We start from the raw sequence: 15,017 nt of genomic DNA, 5'->3' as shown, positions 1-15,017 counted from the left end.
GTAGAAGATGGGAAATGCATATTTTCTATAAAAAAAAGTAAAAACATTTTTGTTGTCCTTCGATGATTCAGTATTCTACCCAAATTCTCGAACAACTAATTATTTATTTTCTGCGAATCATATTATGGCCACTTGTCAAAGCAACACACTTACATCTTCAACTCCAACTGATCGCATATAACCGTATACATTTCTTGGAACCGAAAACTCACTCCGATTATTCTCAAACGGCATTTGTATTATTCTGAAATCACCAAATTTCCATTCCGATTTACAAGCGGAAAGGAATTAAGCTACTCCTTGAAAGGAACTATCCACAAATCGAAACCGACCACCATTACACCGTAATAAGTCAATCGAATATCTCAAAACCTTCAAATCACAAAGAAACTCTGTCGCTTCTTAGACTTGGCACATAAATTAATTTTAAAAATCAATATATTCTACAGACACGACTCTTTACGCCATGCTCTGTTTTCTAATCATTCTCCCAATGCCAGTGTATCTGTCGTCATAACTGACTTGTCAAACTGTTTATCACATGACGTCATAACCTTCTGAACGCTCCCAAATACTGCAATCCAAGGACTTGGACGCCTCATTTCTCCAAACCCGCCTTGCACAAAATCAATGTCGATTTGTTTAGAATAAAGTGCTCCCAGAATGCATGACCTTAATGTTACTTATAATTACTGCATAATTTGGTTCAACAGGGTTGCTGGGTTTATAAAACTTGGCCGCAAATTATTATAAAACGATTACATTAACAAGCACCATGCTTAAATGTTGACTGTAAAACTACATCAAAACGTTGAGCATACATAGAATTATTTTAATTTACCATTTCTAGAGGACCATAAAGCGACCTTCTATGAGTATGGGGAAATGAAATCAGACTAGACCGTCTTCTGCTGGTCCAAGAATGCCGTCTCCTTGGGGGTGGCTCTGGGGCACCTGTAGGTACTTGTAGCGTACTAGACATCTTCCGATTTCACTTATCGCTGTTGTGCCATACTGGTTTCAACTGCCTAACAACAGCTTTCACAACATATCTCACACACCACCTCACTATGCTATGCGAAAACGCTCATCACTGCCAGTGTTCGCTGCAATGCCCCGTAACTTACCATGTGACTAACTCAAGGCCACGTTCCACTCAATTCCCGATAATTTGTTAGGAGAAAAATGCTTATCATGAGGAAGCACGGTCCTACTAGACTGGCTTCTGAAATGTGAATAATTGGGACTTACGCATAATTCAAAGCAATTCTGCACTACAGTTTGGATCAAAAACAAAAAGTGCCTGATGTTGCTAGCATGTTAAAGGCTGAACCTGCATAATATTGAAGTGGAGAGACGACCGCACCTAATTTCTTCCAACGTTACTCGTAATAAATATTACTTGAATTTTAGGTGTTGTTACGTACGTTGTCTCGATTGTATGGGGTATGACAACATACATATTCTTTCAGAGATAATAATGAGTTAAAATGTTAGCAGCAAAACACAGTTCTTGCCCCTCAAATATCGTTAATAGCTTCGTTTTTGTAAGCAGATACTAAATTAATGCCTTCCAAACCATTCACCACTCCCAAGTGTGTGCTTTGGTTGCATTCAATTTGCAAGTTCGTTAAGATTACAGGTCATTAACCTAGTGCCATTTGCACGAGTTGCCAACCACACTTGGAAATAACTAAAGCTCCAAATGGTAATGCAAATTTTAAGCTCTCGTGGTGAATAAATACACCAAAATGATTCATTTCCTCCCTAGAGAGTTTAAGATTCATAGCTTTAAAAGCAAATAAATGGTAGTAATTTTTATACTGGTGCAATAAATACACTTCCTTAATAGTTTGCAAAGTCCACATTCTGATTCAAAGAAACAAGTGAAACAAAATATCGGTAGTGACCATCTACAGATATTTGTATTAATATTATACTTTCTTAATGTCTGCATACACAGAGTATGCTGACTTAAAGTCATGGTCAGAAATGTAGCTTCAACACAACCACCGGACCACAGAGAAGTCATCAAATAACAGATGCAAAAAGATACGATAGGCTGCGTTCCTTAAATTTGCATGCAGCCCAGACCTTGTATGATCTGAAGCTTTCACAGCAACCAAGTATAATGAATTCTTCTTGAGCTACTAGCTGTCAGGTGGTTGAAAGGTGAAAACATTAACATTTTGAAGACCATCTTCATCATCCTCAAGGTGCTGAAGTGGTTTCAGTTCCCTGAGGATGATCACCTGACATGGCTGGTAGCCCAAGAATTCATTATGCCCAAATCTTGCTGTGACTGTAATTATTTGTATCAACTCTCAAAACTGTTCTAGATAAAATATTTTTTATTTGATTTTGACTATTCCCCACTGTCACAAAAGTGTGGAACAGAATGTGCAGACATTACTGTAATGTTTCTCTTAATTCTGGTAGTACACATTCAAAACATAATTAGAAATTATTGTGAAGTTCAACAAAATGTATATGAATTAAGTTTCCAATGAAATTTAAGTAGATTTGTCTGATGCATTTCCATTTCAAAATTACCTCAACCCAGTTCTTTTATTTTAGTTAGAACAAAAACATTTATCCACACTTTTTATTTGCAATACATAAAAAGAAAATTACAGAATTTGTGAACACTGAGTAAAAGAGTTTAAACAGAAAAACTATTTGATATTTCTTATATCCTATCACTGTTATTTTGTCAATTACCCTTGTGGCTTTCAAAATACTCCAGAACCAAAATTCTGTGCTCCTCAAATACTAAAATACAAAAATAATTACTCTAAAAAATAGTACGTGCTATGACATTTATTGGCTTCATGGCAACCTGTGGCCCAGGAATGGGCTCTGGCTTAGAGCCAAAGAATGTATAAATGTGGCCCTCATCAAACCATTTGTGAGAATGAAATTGAATGTAAACATCTTATACAAAGAATGTTTAACCTTTCTGATCACCTATCGAGGAGGGGATTCTAATATGGACCCATTTACATTTTTAGTGGTAATACAGGATCCCCATATAGTTTAATCTAATATGATAAAGGCTATATCATTGTCTAGGAAATTTAATTATTTTATGGATGGTACCATGGAAATTTTAACATAAACAATTTTTCAGAAATGTTCAATTTTCTACCAAAGCAAAAGAAGATCTCTTTAAAAAAAAAGTTCAGGTAATATGGAATTCCATCAACAGACATAAATAATTGGCTAAAAGATTGCTAAAAATAATAACACACCTACATTTATAATAAAAAATTAGATATTTAATTGTAAGAATTAAAGTAAAATACATAAAAAAGTTTGTACTAATGAGGAAACTTTTTGCCTAGAAAATGTATCTGCCAAACTACTGAATCTACCATATAAGATCTGAGGTATTCATGGTGGTGACGATGACAACGATGATGTTCTGGGTTTTGGTGTTGGTGTGGACTGGTCAGTAGACACCAGTGTTTGCTCTTTACTCCATTTCATAATGTCTCCAAAACACTGGCATCTACCAATAAGTCCACATGGCACTAAAATCCAGAAGAACATCTACAGTAACCACTAACGTATTCTGTTGTATCACAACCCACACATCCCAGTGAAACCACATTTTACACATCACACACTAGATCCACCGTTCCAATTGTCAGTCTTTAGGAAATTTTCCTGCACAAAATATGCATTTTATATATTTTCAAAAGACAGTTCTCCCAGAGGCAATTGGGCTTTTGAGGTCTCTGACGCGACAAACGTGACTGAACTGTCTAAAGCACCATTATGTTCCCCTCTTTGTTCTGGAGCTACTTTTGGTTTCCTCTACAAGTTATTTGCCTTTTAGTGGTTCACACGCGTTCTCTGCTCCTTCTCTAGAGCCTACGACAAATATCTTTGGGGGGCTGCGATGAGGACTGCTGAAGAAGCATTATGTCCTCGGTTTGAAGTTTCCTTCTGTTGAAGAACAAGATGTCTTCAGTAGTCAGACATGATTCACTATACAAGCAATATACCAGTAAAATAAACATCTTATCTGTCTTCGGTCATGTTTATAGAAATTACATCAGTTCCTGTAGCATAAAAATTATTATTTTGTTTGGCCTTGACTTCTGTGACAATTAAGATGCATTTGTGAAAATATCTCCGTTCAGAGGATGTACTCCTGTGGCATGAAAGCCATTTGCCGCAGTCTGTGCTGTTTTCAGCAGTTTCAATTAATCTTGAACAAAAACTTCAGCTAAACAGGATAGGACCAGTTGCTGGCAGAAAGCCACAATCAAATTTGCAATACAATAATGAACCTTCAACTTCCATAATGATAGGGAACTTATTGACTATCTGAGCAATTATTAGTTTCTCAACAAGAACAATGCTTAGTGTGTGTATAACAGTTACTGTACGTACAAATTTACCTTTTTATCTTTTCCTTTCTGTAAAATGCCTTCACTTTTTATAAATTGCGCAGTTTCAAAACATAATAATTTCATATCTGGACAGAAACTGTCCAACTGCATCAGTCTGAATCTCTACAATCTACAAGGCAAAACTGAATGTAAATTGCAAAGGATGATGACTATTATTACTGGAAACTGCAGATGTAATATGCTTTTTGTCAAGGGTTACTTATAAAGGAAATTAAGTAGTCAGGAGTAACTACAGTCTTAAGCTTAATGTTGAGTATGTGTACCGATATTTACCAAGACCCTGAAGCATTACCAATAAGACTTTAAACTGAAATTCCTGAGATTATAAGTCACCACCACATATCAATGCAGATCTACCTTCATTGTATAACATGAAAACAAATATCTATGAAACACCACAAAAATGTTGACAGTGGAACCAAGGTTCCAGGAAATCTGACGTAAATACGTCTCTGTAATGTGATGAAATGAAATGTAATAATTCTTATATAAGATAAGTTCCTGTGACATTCTACAACGTTTTTACCAGCACAAAATTATCTAGTCTACGACGCACTTCTTCTACAAGCGATTCACAGCTCAGCTCTTTCCGCAATAACGAAAGCGGATTGTTGACGGCAGTAACGTAACACAACAATGCCGAGTAAACAGATGACGTAACAATTAGTTTCTTAGGTAACATAACAACGCACGCAGGAGTTCATATAAAAGCTCACCATTGTTGTCGTTCCATATTTACATATTGTTGATATGGATCTTACACATCTTCGTTACGCCTTTTTGCCGAATGACCCTTCCGCATAGACGTATTTACGTCAAAAAGACATGCATTGGATCACAACCAAACAAAATTACCATATAGACACTACATGTAAGAAAAATCTTACTTTCCAGATATTTATGATATAAACACTTTGATACTTGCAACATGACCATAACTTGTTGCTGTATCAATGAAGTACAACAGTAAAATACTTAAAATTCTTACAAAACATTTCATCTTAATGCCCAAAATATGCCACCTCATTCTCCACCTCCTCTGACTTTCAATTACATCACTGCTTTCCCTTTGCTTTGAAAGTGCTATTATATGGGAGAACAGACCAGTATTACACAAGGTGGTTAAAAATGTAACCACCAAATCTAAACTTAATTATCTCTGCGAGTGATTAAAATTCAAAGAAACTTTGCTAACACACTGTAGTACTTGAGCCATTTGTTTATTATCAGTTTTCATTTGATTTTATTCAGTACCAAGCAGCGGATATTCATCAATGAAGAGTACATTCGATCATCAGAAAGGGAATCAGCATTAGACCACAGATACACACAATTTTCTAACCTCAACAAGAAAACTGATAAGACAGGATCAATTTTGGACAATTACTCTCAAAGTGGCAAGCCTTCAACAGTAAGAACTGAAACCAATATTCAAAACGTTCAAGGTCAAATACACTGAACATGTCATAACATAAATGAATTGAAATGCTGATATGAGTTGTACTTGAATCAGATTTTTATGCCTCATCATTTAAGTGAAACAAAGCGTCAAATTTTGTAGGTACAGTTTCAAACATCTGGACTATGTGTCGTTGGGATGAAGAGGAATAACAAATTTGGGCCCAAACGGAGAGCTGTACTCAATTCCAACCTCTCTGAACACCTGCAGTGGAAATGCCAAGTTACAAAGGTATATCTTGCCATTTTCAAGACTGTGAGCAAGGGGTAGGAGAGGGACAAGAGAAAATTTGGTATCAACTCCTGGTGTACCAGCTGGAGGCGGATCCAATGCCAGCACAGGAGCACGGTTCTCGTTAGCCCACTCTGCTGCTGCCCTGTATCGAGCCTGGTGTAACTGATTTCCCTGTTCACCTGCTAATGCCAGCACAATCAAGTCGACTGCAACTGTTGGCAACTCTGTAATGTCATACAGCAAGAAAGTTTTACGCAGATAATAATATTAATGAACATGTTATTTACTTCCAAAGTCCAGAATATGAATATGTATATACAAATCAAAGGATGATACATAACACTTCGAAAGCTCTGTTAATAAACCTAACAGACAACGTGAGTTATCTCATGGTTTATATATTGAATGAAACTGTTCCGCTAAATATGTAGAATGCATAAAATAAAATTTCCAGAAATTTCATAGCAATAAATAAAGTAAAATTTAAGACTGTAGACTTTCAAATATTCAAAGTTAAGAGAGAAGAGTACCAGCATGAATAATTCAAAACAGTGGGTAATCAAAAAAATCTTCCTTAATCTTAATGTTTCTGAGAAGCTAACCACAGCAATTAATTTCCAAGCTTCAATGTAATGGTAAACTTTGCCTTGTAATAAAGTAAGTAAAGTAAAGCTGTCCCTCTATACGCCATGTAGGCACTTGGGGAAAGAGGAGGTATAGCTCCTACTCACTCTTGACCTCGGCACTAGAGTGGTCAGCATCACAGCCCGGCCACTTTTTATCCCCAGGGAAGGACCCTGTCACTCATTGGATAGGAGGCTGGGTGAGCCCCAGGATCGATCTGGACGCAGAGGGTAGTGGAAACATCCTCTGCCCCCATCAGGGATTGAACCCCAGTCCGTGGCCAGTCACTACACTGACTGAGCTATGCTGGCCCCCCTTGTAATAAATCTATTCAATTTTCTAAAAGTACATAAACTCACAACAAATAGGTATATCTGAATATGTGAAGTGTATTTAAATCACTGTGTTTGTAACTGTTAAATTAAAAACAGTTATTTCATACACGTTTCTAGAAAATACTTGTAGGTGGCTTGTATCATCCCTGATCACTTTTACAGAATTAACTGGGATAAATGATCTAGTCATGTAATTCACAGATAGTTAACCCTTTCAATGCAAAGATTTTCCTTATACAGGAATGGCAATGTACTGAGTTCCCTTCGTTCTTTATGATAAGTAGATGCATGTCATTGAACAAAATCTGTCATACCACCATGCTTTTGATGAAATAATGCATTCAGACAGCCCTGTGCTGACAAGCATACGTCACAGAACAAAACATGTTGTCAACAGCAACTATCGTAACAAAGTATGACATGACTTATTAAACATAGATTCAAAAGTTTGTGACAATTTTTTGTCATCGTACCTTGTACAGTAGTAATAAGTTTATTGTTGGTGTGCCTAAACAGTGCCAGTTCATGGGAAAGCTGTGTTGTTAAATGTGTTGGATCCAACAGAAATACAACCGTCTTGACTCCGTGGCTAGCTAACTGACGAGCGCAGTTAACTGCGATGGCCCCCTGGCGATGTGAGCCACAAAGGGAAACAACAGTAGGCCACTGATGGACATTGTGTGGATTTAGCCTATAATAAAATTTCACTTTATAAATTCTGAACATAATCATTCAAATTCCACCAAAAACTAAGACTAACATTTGTTGCAACATATGAGATAGTTGCAAATTTTTGAAACCTAGATTAAGTAAAGGAAGGGACGTGGCAGAACTTTTATTCTTAAATGCATGACATCAGTCATACTAATGTAATGGCAGAGTGGTTAGAACTCCTGCTTTTTATGTGTGAAGTCCCAGGTTCAACTTTTGACCCAGAGATTTGCTATCCTGACTGAGGATGTTCATGCTTTTACTCACCCCTCCAGACAAATGCCAGTATAGTACCTTCAAATAGACCATTACTACTTCCTTCAATATCATTTCAAATTCACCATTCATTAATCATCCCATCATTTGACACTGTATACAGCCTGCACTAGTGACAGTTTTGTTAAATAAAGCACAAATAAATAAATATATAACATCAATCAGGAAATATCCCTTAATAGTCAAACTGAAAATAATTTTATTTAATAAGATTATTAAAATAAACTGTAATTTAATGTCACATCTGTATTATTAAAAGCAACATTCATTCAACACTGATTCATTTAATAACGGTGTCAACTGCTTAGGTCACGCAACAGTAAATGAAAAATAACAGAATAATGATGGTCATTTGTAAAGAATGCAGAAGTCATAACAGATTTATGATCTGAAGATTTCATGGCGACAGTATAATGAATTCTTCTTGGGTTACCAGCCATGTAAGGTGGTTTATTGAATAAAATCAATAAACCACCTTAAACAGCTGGTAGGTTGAGTAGAATTCATTATGGGAACAGATTATATTTAAGATACTATTCCAGCATTTACCTGAAGAACCCAGAGAAACCATGAAAATCTTGATGAAAGACTCTCGGGTTACAAGCCGCGTCAGGTGGTTGAGTGGTGAATAAGCCATATCTTCTGCCAACATTTCGAGAACAATCTCTGCTCTCATCCTCAGGGCTGCTGCATAACAAATCTGATCCTTTGTAGCGCGTTCGCCAATGGGAACTCCCATGAGGATGAGCAGAGTTTGCTCTTGAAACGTTGGCAGAAGATATGGTTTATTCACCAATCAGCCACCTGATGCGGCGAGAGTCTAACATCAACTTCAGTCGCCACGAAAGCTTTACTTTATATAAGAAAATTTTATCAGGATAATGAGTATCCTTGTCAAAAGTCAAGTCTACTGTACTGTAACTACATCGTACATATGAAAATGTATTTTATTACATAAATTATCTGCTTACCTATGTCCACCACCAAGCAACTGCAAAGCCATTTCTGTAGCAGCTCTTCCCATAAGCTCAGCTTGGCGTTCTTCAGTTAAACCCAGTCGCTCAGCAACTAAGAGCAACTGGTGGCGTGTATCTGGCGTTACGCTTGGAATTACTAAGCCATCATCTAATAAACAACATAGTACCAGTATAAGAAAACTAATAAAACCTATTGCAAACAAAAGTGAATGCTACTGAAACAGCTGTTAAAATTATTGACATTAAAATATATGACTGCTAGAAATAATTTCAAATCTCCCAGAAATCATAAAATAATTAAAGTCATACTCTGAAGAAAAGGATGGAGGTGACAGCGAATTCCCTTAAACAAAAGTTTATGACATACCAAAAGAAACAAAACAAAGCAGATTGTTTAGCAGCGTCTATGTAAATGCTAAAGCAGTTAATAAAGAGTACTACATGGAATTTCAATGGACCTGAACATTTTAATTTCCTATTTAACACCAGTACTTACTACTAAATACAAATACTGCAATAATTTCCCATGTCTGATGACTGTTTTTGTTAGTTGATTATTTTTAAATATTCCTCTACCTTCTTCCCCCAACTTTGAAGATTAGGATCAGGATGGAAACTGCAGTTTTCCAGAAGTAACAAGTCCAGAACAGAACATTCATAAGATTCACCTTTGCAACACTCATGACCAGTGCAAGTTTCTAAAAAAAAACTGCTCACAGCCAATTATGCACATGCCGAGGTCGATGGATTTTTAAGACTGATAAAAATCTGTAGCACAAATTTGTTCAGAGGGGAAGTAAAGAAGGCGGTCCCATGTCGTAGATTTACGGCATGTAAAAGAACCTTACGAGCATGAACGAGATGTTCCGTAAGCAAAATTCAGCAGCCATTTCTCACCCAAATCTCTCCTGATTCACTACTAGATGGATCTGGCTCACAAATGCAGGATTGAGTAGAAATTGTGCAGAGGCAGTGGGCTTGTCACTCACTACTCATAAATGCACGCTTAAAAAGACAAAGAAACCTCCCACATGGGAGAACGCCAAGGCTCGGCTCGGGCTGTTGCGCCATAGTCAGTCAGATATACAGTCTTAACAGCAAACGTATGAACTTTGTTTCACTGCAGAATTCATAATATGTCAGACATTCATTTGTATAAACACAGACTAATGCTTCTGATACAATATGCACTAGATTAAAATAAGCCACTAACATCCACCCCGCCCCCTCCTTCAACGATCTCTTATGCGATGTCACCCATCGGCAGAGTTTTATCGAATGTGATGAACCATCTTGGTTAATTTTGTGACACTGTGTAAATGTCACAGATTATGACTATTACTGTAACATACACACTGATGATTATGAACGGTGAGATAAGAAAGGGACAGAATAATGCTCTCATGGCCTATTTTATGGTACGTCACTTCTGACTGGGGGAACTTGGGGAACAACAAAAACAGAGCCTTAGTCTGAACTGCTGACGCTGATATTCACACTTGAGGACTTCCTGAACATGAAGCAAGAGTACTAATTACATTGTGATGATAAGCATTATGAAATGGACACTGATTATTACAGCTAGAGGACACTTCTATCCTCTCCGCAAAAACCGGCTACATGGATCGGTTAATCAGGGAAGCCATCGAGATCGAACTTCATCCTGATAACTTTAACAGGGAAGATGGACTTCACCTGAGCCGGTCCTGGAAGCCTCTTATCCACACACTCCGAGGACTCCGAGAACGAGCAAGAGTGCGCCGCCAGAACCAACCAGACCACTGACTCGGCCCTTTTCAGGGCCCTGATCCATACAACTAAACTCACCTTTCTCTCTCTACTTTCTCTCCCTCTCCCACTCTCGCCCACGTGCTACCATTGGTCCACTCCCATACCTGCTCCCACTGGCTCGGGGCAGGCTAAACCTTTCACTTCCCTGCCTATAAATCCAACTCCTCACACCCTATTGGCATATTCATCGCCCTGATGACGGAGGCAGTATGACCTCTGAAACGTTGGTTAACATCGACCAGACTACACAGCGCAACAACCCAGAAGACAGAACTCTTCATACTCATCGCCCTGATGACGAAGGCAGTATGACCTCTGAAACTTTGGCAAACATCGACCAGACTACACAGCGCAACAACCCAGAAGACAGAAATCTTCATACTCATCGCCCTAATGACGGAGGCAGTATGACCTCTGAAAAGTTGGTTAACATCGACCAGACTACACAGCGCAACAACCCAGAAGACAGAAATCTTCATACTCTGATGACGGAGGCAGTATGACCTCTGAAACGTTGGTTAACATCGACCAGACTACACAGCGCAACAACCCAGAAGACAGAACTCTTCATACTCATCGCCCTGATGACGGAGGCAGTATGACCTCTGAAACTTTGGCAAACATCGACCAGACTACACAGCGCAACAACCCAGAAGACAGAAATCTTGATTATTAGTTAGTTGAAGTTGACCTTCTTCCCAGACGTTGCACCATGATATCTGGTACAAACTGACTGACGTTTCAGAGGTGCTTACTACTCCATCATCAGTCAATTCCTACCAGACTACATGGCACAACACCCCAGAAGACAGTGATCTTCATAGCTGTCACTGTTAGAACCTGAACTCTCACCAATTAGTTCAGAACAAGACTAAAGTGACGGTATGTAAAAACTGAAAGAAAATTGTTACAAGGAACACGGGCAAATTCAAATAAATCCTTACCAGTGACATATTCCTTCAAACCAGGTGTAGGCACTACCACTTGCCTATACATGGCAGGAGTACTTTCTATCACATTCTGATCATGGCGATATTTTTGTGAGCGCCTGCTTGTGTCAGCATGACGAACAATGTCTGGTCTTTGCGCATTTATCTCATCATAGACAGCCTGTGAACAGTTTTATACGGCTAAATATATATATTTGTTTAAATCTTGTCAGTCTAATCACAATAAAATTCCTATTAAATATTAAAATATTACTATAATTAACATTTAAATATTTAAAATATATTATATGATGTTCTCTATCGAAATGTTCGATTTACATTAGAACATCACTTTTTTACACGACATGTTTCAGTTCTAAAAGAACCATCTTCAGGTGTATAAAATTATATAAACTTAAATATAATTTCTTAAATGCAACTTTTAGTCAGATGTTTATCAGATTTCAAATGATGTTTTCTTCTAGATTTATTGTATTTTTAATATCGTATTCGAAGTTGTTCCGTATGTACGTCGTGCTTAACATGATTTTGTGTGGGTGAATGTTTTGTTGTTGTTTTTGTATCATCCAGAAATGAAGTTGTGGAGGAGTTACGTCTATCTGGAAGTATTGCCGTGTTTGTTGGCTAAATATATGCTTTCATTCTTGCGACTTAATTACGATTCAAGCACACCATAGCAATTGAAATTACTTCCTACAAAACTACCAAAATATTCTCAGTATAAACTCTGCATTTTCATGGTTTCAAAGAAAAAAACTGATACTGCTGTGTCACCTGAAATTAATGCACAGTTTAAATCAATATAAAGGTAAAAAGTGAAGACCATGTGAAAATTGCAATACTGTAAACGCAAATGTCATACGTATTAATACACGTTTTAATATATTGAGACTCCTGATTATTTGGGTTGGTTGGGAAATACAGTTTCCCAAATAACTGAAACCCTGCAAATCTGCAAAACTTAAAGAAAAATATGCAAATGTAACAAATATGTAAGTTGATTTACAGACAAACACTACTTAAATTTTTAAATATTTACTAATAACAAAAAGGATTTTATATAAAATTTAAAAAAGTGTATACAAAGTATTTTTTTAAAAAAGGATTCCAATGGACAGTAATAATTGTCTACTGTCATAAACTTCAGGTTTCAGCAACAATTTATTTGTGTTAACGATAGTTGTGGGTTATCGGGACACATCGCTTTAAAAATAGGTTAGGTTAGGTTAGGTTAGTTGTCATTTATTGAAATAAAATATAATAACTTTCAAGTATATGTCATTTATCCACACACATTAACCTAACCTAGCCTAACCTAACCTACTTTTTAAGCGAAGTGTCCCGATAACCCACAAGTACCATGTAAACACTTTAAATAGTATGTCACTGTTATATTAATTCCCTTCTTTTAAATATTCTAACGTTTACAACAAATTTTCTAAATTTGTTTTTAGTTTACTTACAAACCAGACAGAACCTGGTTAATCCACCCCAAGACAATTGGAAGTCTACTGACCTGTTTATTAAACAGGGCCAAATTCTTCTCAAAATCAAAATCTTGATCTATGATATTGTCTATCGGTGTCCCAAAACATGCTTCGTCTTTCTCCGACCACCTCTGGCGAAATCTGTCCTTCTTGCTTGGTGTGCGGTTTACATCACATGCTACAAACAAACAACTTAAAAAAATGTCATAAAATGAAAAGAGTACTGGTATTAAAGAACTTAGCAAACACATTACTGTACTAACAAAAATTATAACTTTCATTTATTTGTTTCAAGTCTGATAGCAATAGCCTTTGAGTGAAGTTATGTTACTCTTCATAAAATATTAGTGAGATGATCAAATGAAGGAGGGTGGGATGGGCAGGACATGTAGCATGCATGGAGAGATTATAAATGTGTGCAAAACTTTGGTTGGAAAGCCTGAAGGGTGAAGACCAGTTAGAAGGCCTAAGCACAAATGGGAGAATAACATTAAAATGGATCTTAGGGGAATTTGAATGAAGGGTGAGAATTGGAGTCATCTGGCTCAGGATAAGTACTGGCGACAGGAGCTCAAGAACATGGTAATGAATCTTCAGTTTCCATAAGAGGCAGGAAATTTATTGACTAGATGAGTACACTATTAGCTTTTCATGGAGTTAGTTAGAATGAGGTATTTATGTTACAAAAAACCATATAAAGTAGAGGTTATGGTAAACAATCTGAAACACAGATCTTCTGTTAAATAATTTCTTAGTAACAGATCAATGCACATACCACAATGTTTTATTTAATGTATGATTTCTGAGGGATATTTTGTTGCACCGTACAAAGGTCTCCGAATATATCAACATACATTATAATGATACAGACCATTGGGTGTATGTACGCCACAGTCTTCTGCAGATTTACGTGGAGAATCTCTCATTTGAGTCCCTTTAATGGAAGCCAAACTTTCACTAACAGAACGGCCAGCACGCTTAGGAACTGGCTTTTTTACGGCTACTGTACTGGAAGATGGTCCAGTTACCAACGCATCTGAAGCTGCTTCAATTATGGAAAGATTATTTATATCTGAACCTCTGAAACAGATAAGAAATCCAATGAGTTCGCATAGAGAGTTTCTACAGGCTTTGAAATAATACATGCACTTACAAAGTACAGGAAATAAATTTGGTAGCTGAGTTATTGCACAGTCTTTATGCTAAGGGTGATCACTGTTTGGCTGTTGCAAGTCAGCTGCAGTGATAAACTGGCTTTAGACCCCTGTGCAATATTCACAAACCATAATTTTTAGTCCCTGGAGTCAAAATAGTGGGGCAAGTCAGTGAAATTGTGTGCTAAACTTAATGGCTCTGCACAGGAGCTTTTAGTATTCTTACGCCTACCTAAGTTTAACTTCTGGAAGATGGTAAGGTATTCCATTTTTAAATGCCTTTTTTAATGTTATGGTCTGTTCCTCTCGATCTACACTAGAAATCTGTCCCTGATACGAGCCCAAATCATTTCGACACGTAACAGAGACTGTATAACCAACGTACTGTTCCACCATATCCTTCGAGTAATTTAATAATTCAGGTTTTCGATACACTTTGCAATGACGAAACTAGATTCTAGGTTCAAACTAATGAGCCGATCCCAAACACTACCCTTTCACCACAGAAAGTCTTCGTCTTGTGCTAAGCGCAGATGTCAACACGCGTACGTCATTATTGTTGCTGATAGATTGGTAACCTGCGTTGCAAGGGAAATTA

General features: G+C 37.1%; 2 protein-coding genes across 4 annotated transcripts in view; both read right to left on the bottom strand.

Moving 5' to 3' along the window:
- Positions 1 to 1,148, bottom strand: part of Nedd4 (E3 ubiquitin-protein ligase Nedd4) — a 33,582-nt gene extending 32,434 nt beyond the window's left edge. For 2 of the 3 annotated variants that reach the window (XM_022079199.2, XM_022079200.2), the window contains exon 1: positions 842 to 1,148. In XM_022079199.2, the coding sequence (XP_021934891.1) occupies positions 842 to 982 (141 nt within the window). In that variant the 5' untranslated portion in view covers positions 983 to 1,148. Of the gene's footprint in view, positions 1 to 153; positions 530 to 841 lie in introns of those variants that run through there. The other variant, XM_022079201.2, reaches the window with a different exon arrangement.
- Positions 1,149 to 2,591: 1,443 nt separating this feature from the next.
- Positions 2,592 to 14,987, bottom strand: Edc3 (Enhancer of mRNA-decapping protein 3). The gene is made up of 8 exons (XM_022079205.2): positions 14,652 to 14,987; positions 14,137 to 14,345; positions 13,295 to 13,443; positions 11,773 to 11,938; positions 9,032 to 9,185; positions 7,547 to 7,764; positions 4,948 to 6,338; positions 2,592 to 3,951 (listed from the first exon to the last, which is right to left on the bottom strand). Exons 1-7 carry the CDS (start codon positions 14,813 to 14,815, stop codon positions 6,004 to 6,006), a joined length of 1,395 nt encoding a protein of 464 aa, XP_021934897.2. The 5' UTR covers positions 14,816 to 14,987; the 3' UTR covers positions 2,592 to 3,951; positions 4,948 to 6,003.
- Positions 14,988 to 15,017: the final 30 nt, after the last annotated feature.

Source organism: Zootermopsis nevadensis, unplaced genomic scaffold (assembly GCF_977971745.1).
Source record: "Zootermopsis nevadensis isolate Lab colony 2312 unplaced genomic scaffold, Znev_1.0 Znev_ptg000005l, whole genome shotgun sequence".
In the NCBI taxonomy this organism is placed as follows: Eukaryota; Metazoa; Arthropoda; class Insecta; order Blattodea; family Termopsidae; genus Zootermopsis; species Zootermopsis nevadensis.
This window is presented reverse-complemented; position numbering and strand designations above follow the sequence as displayed.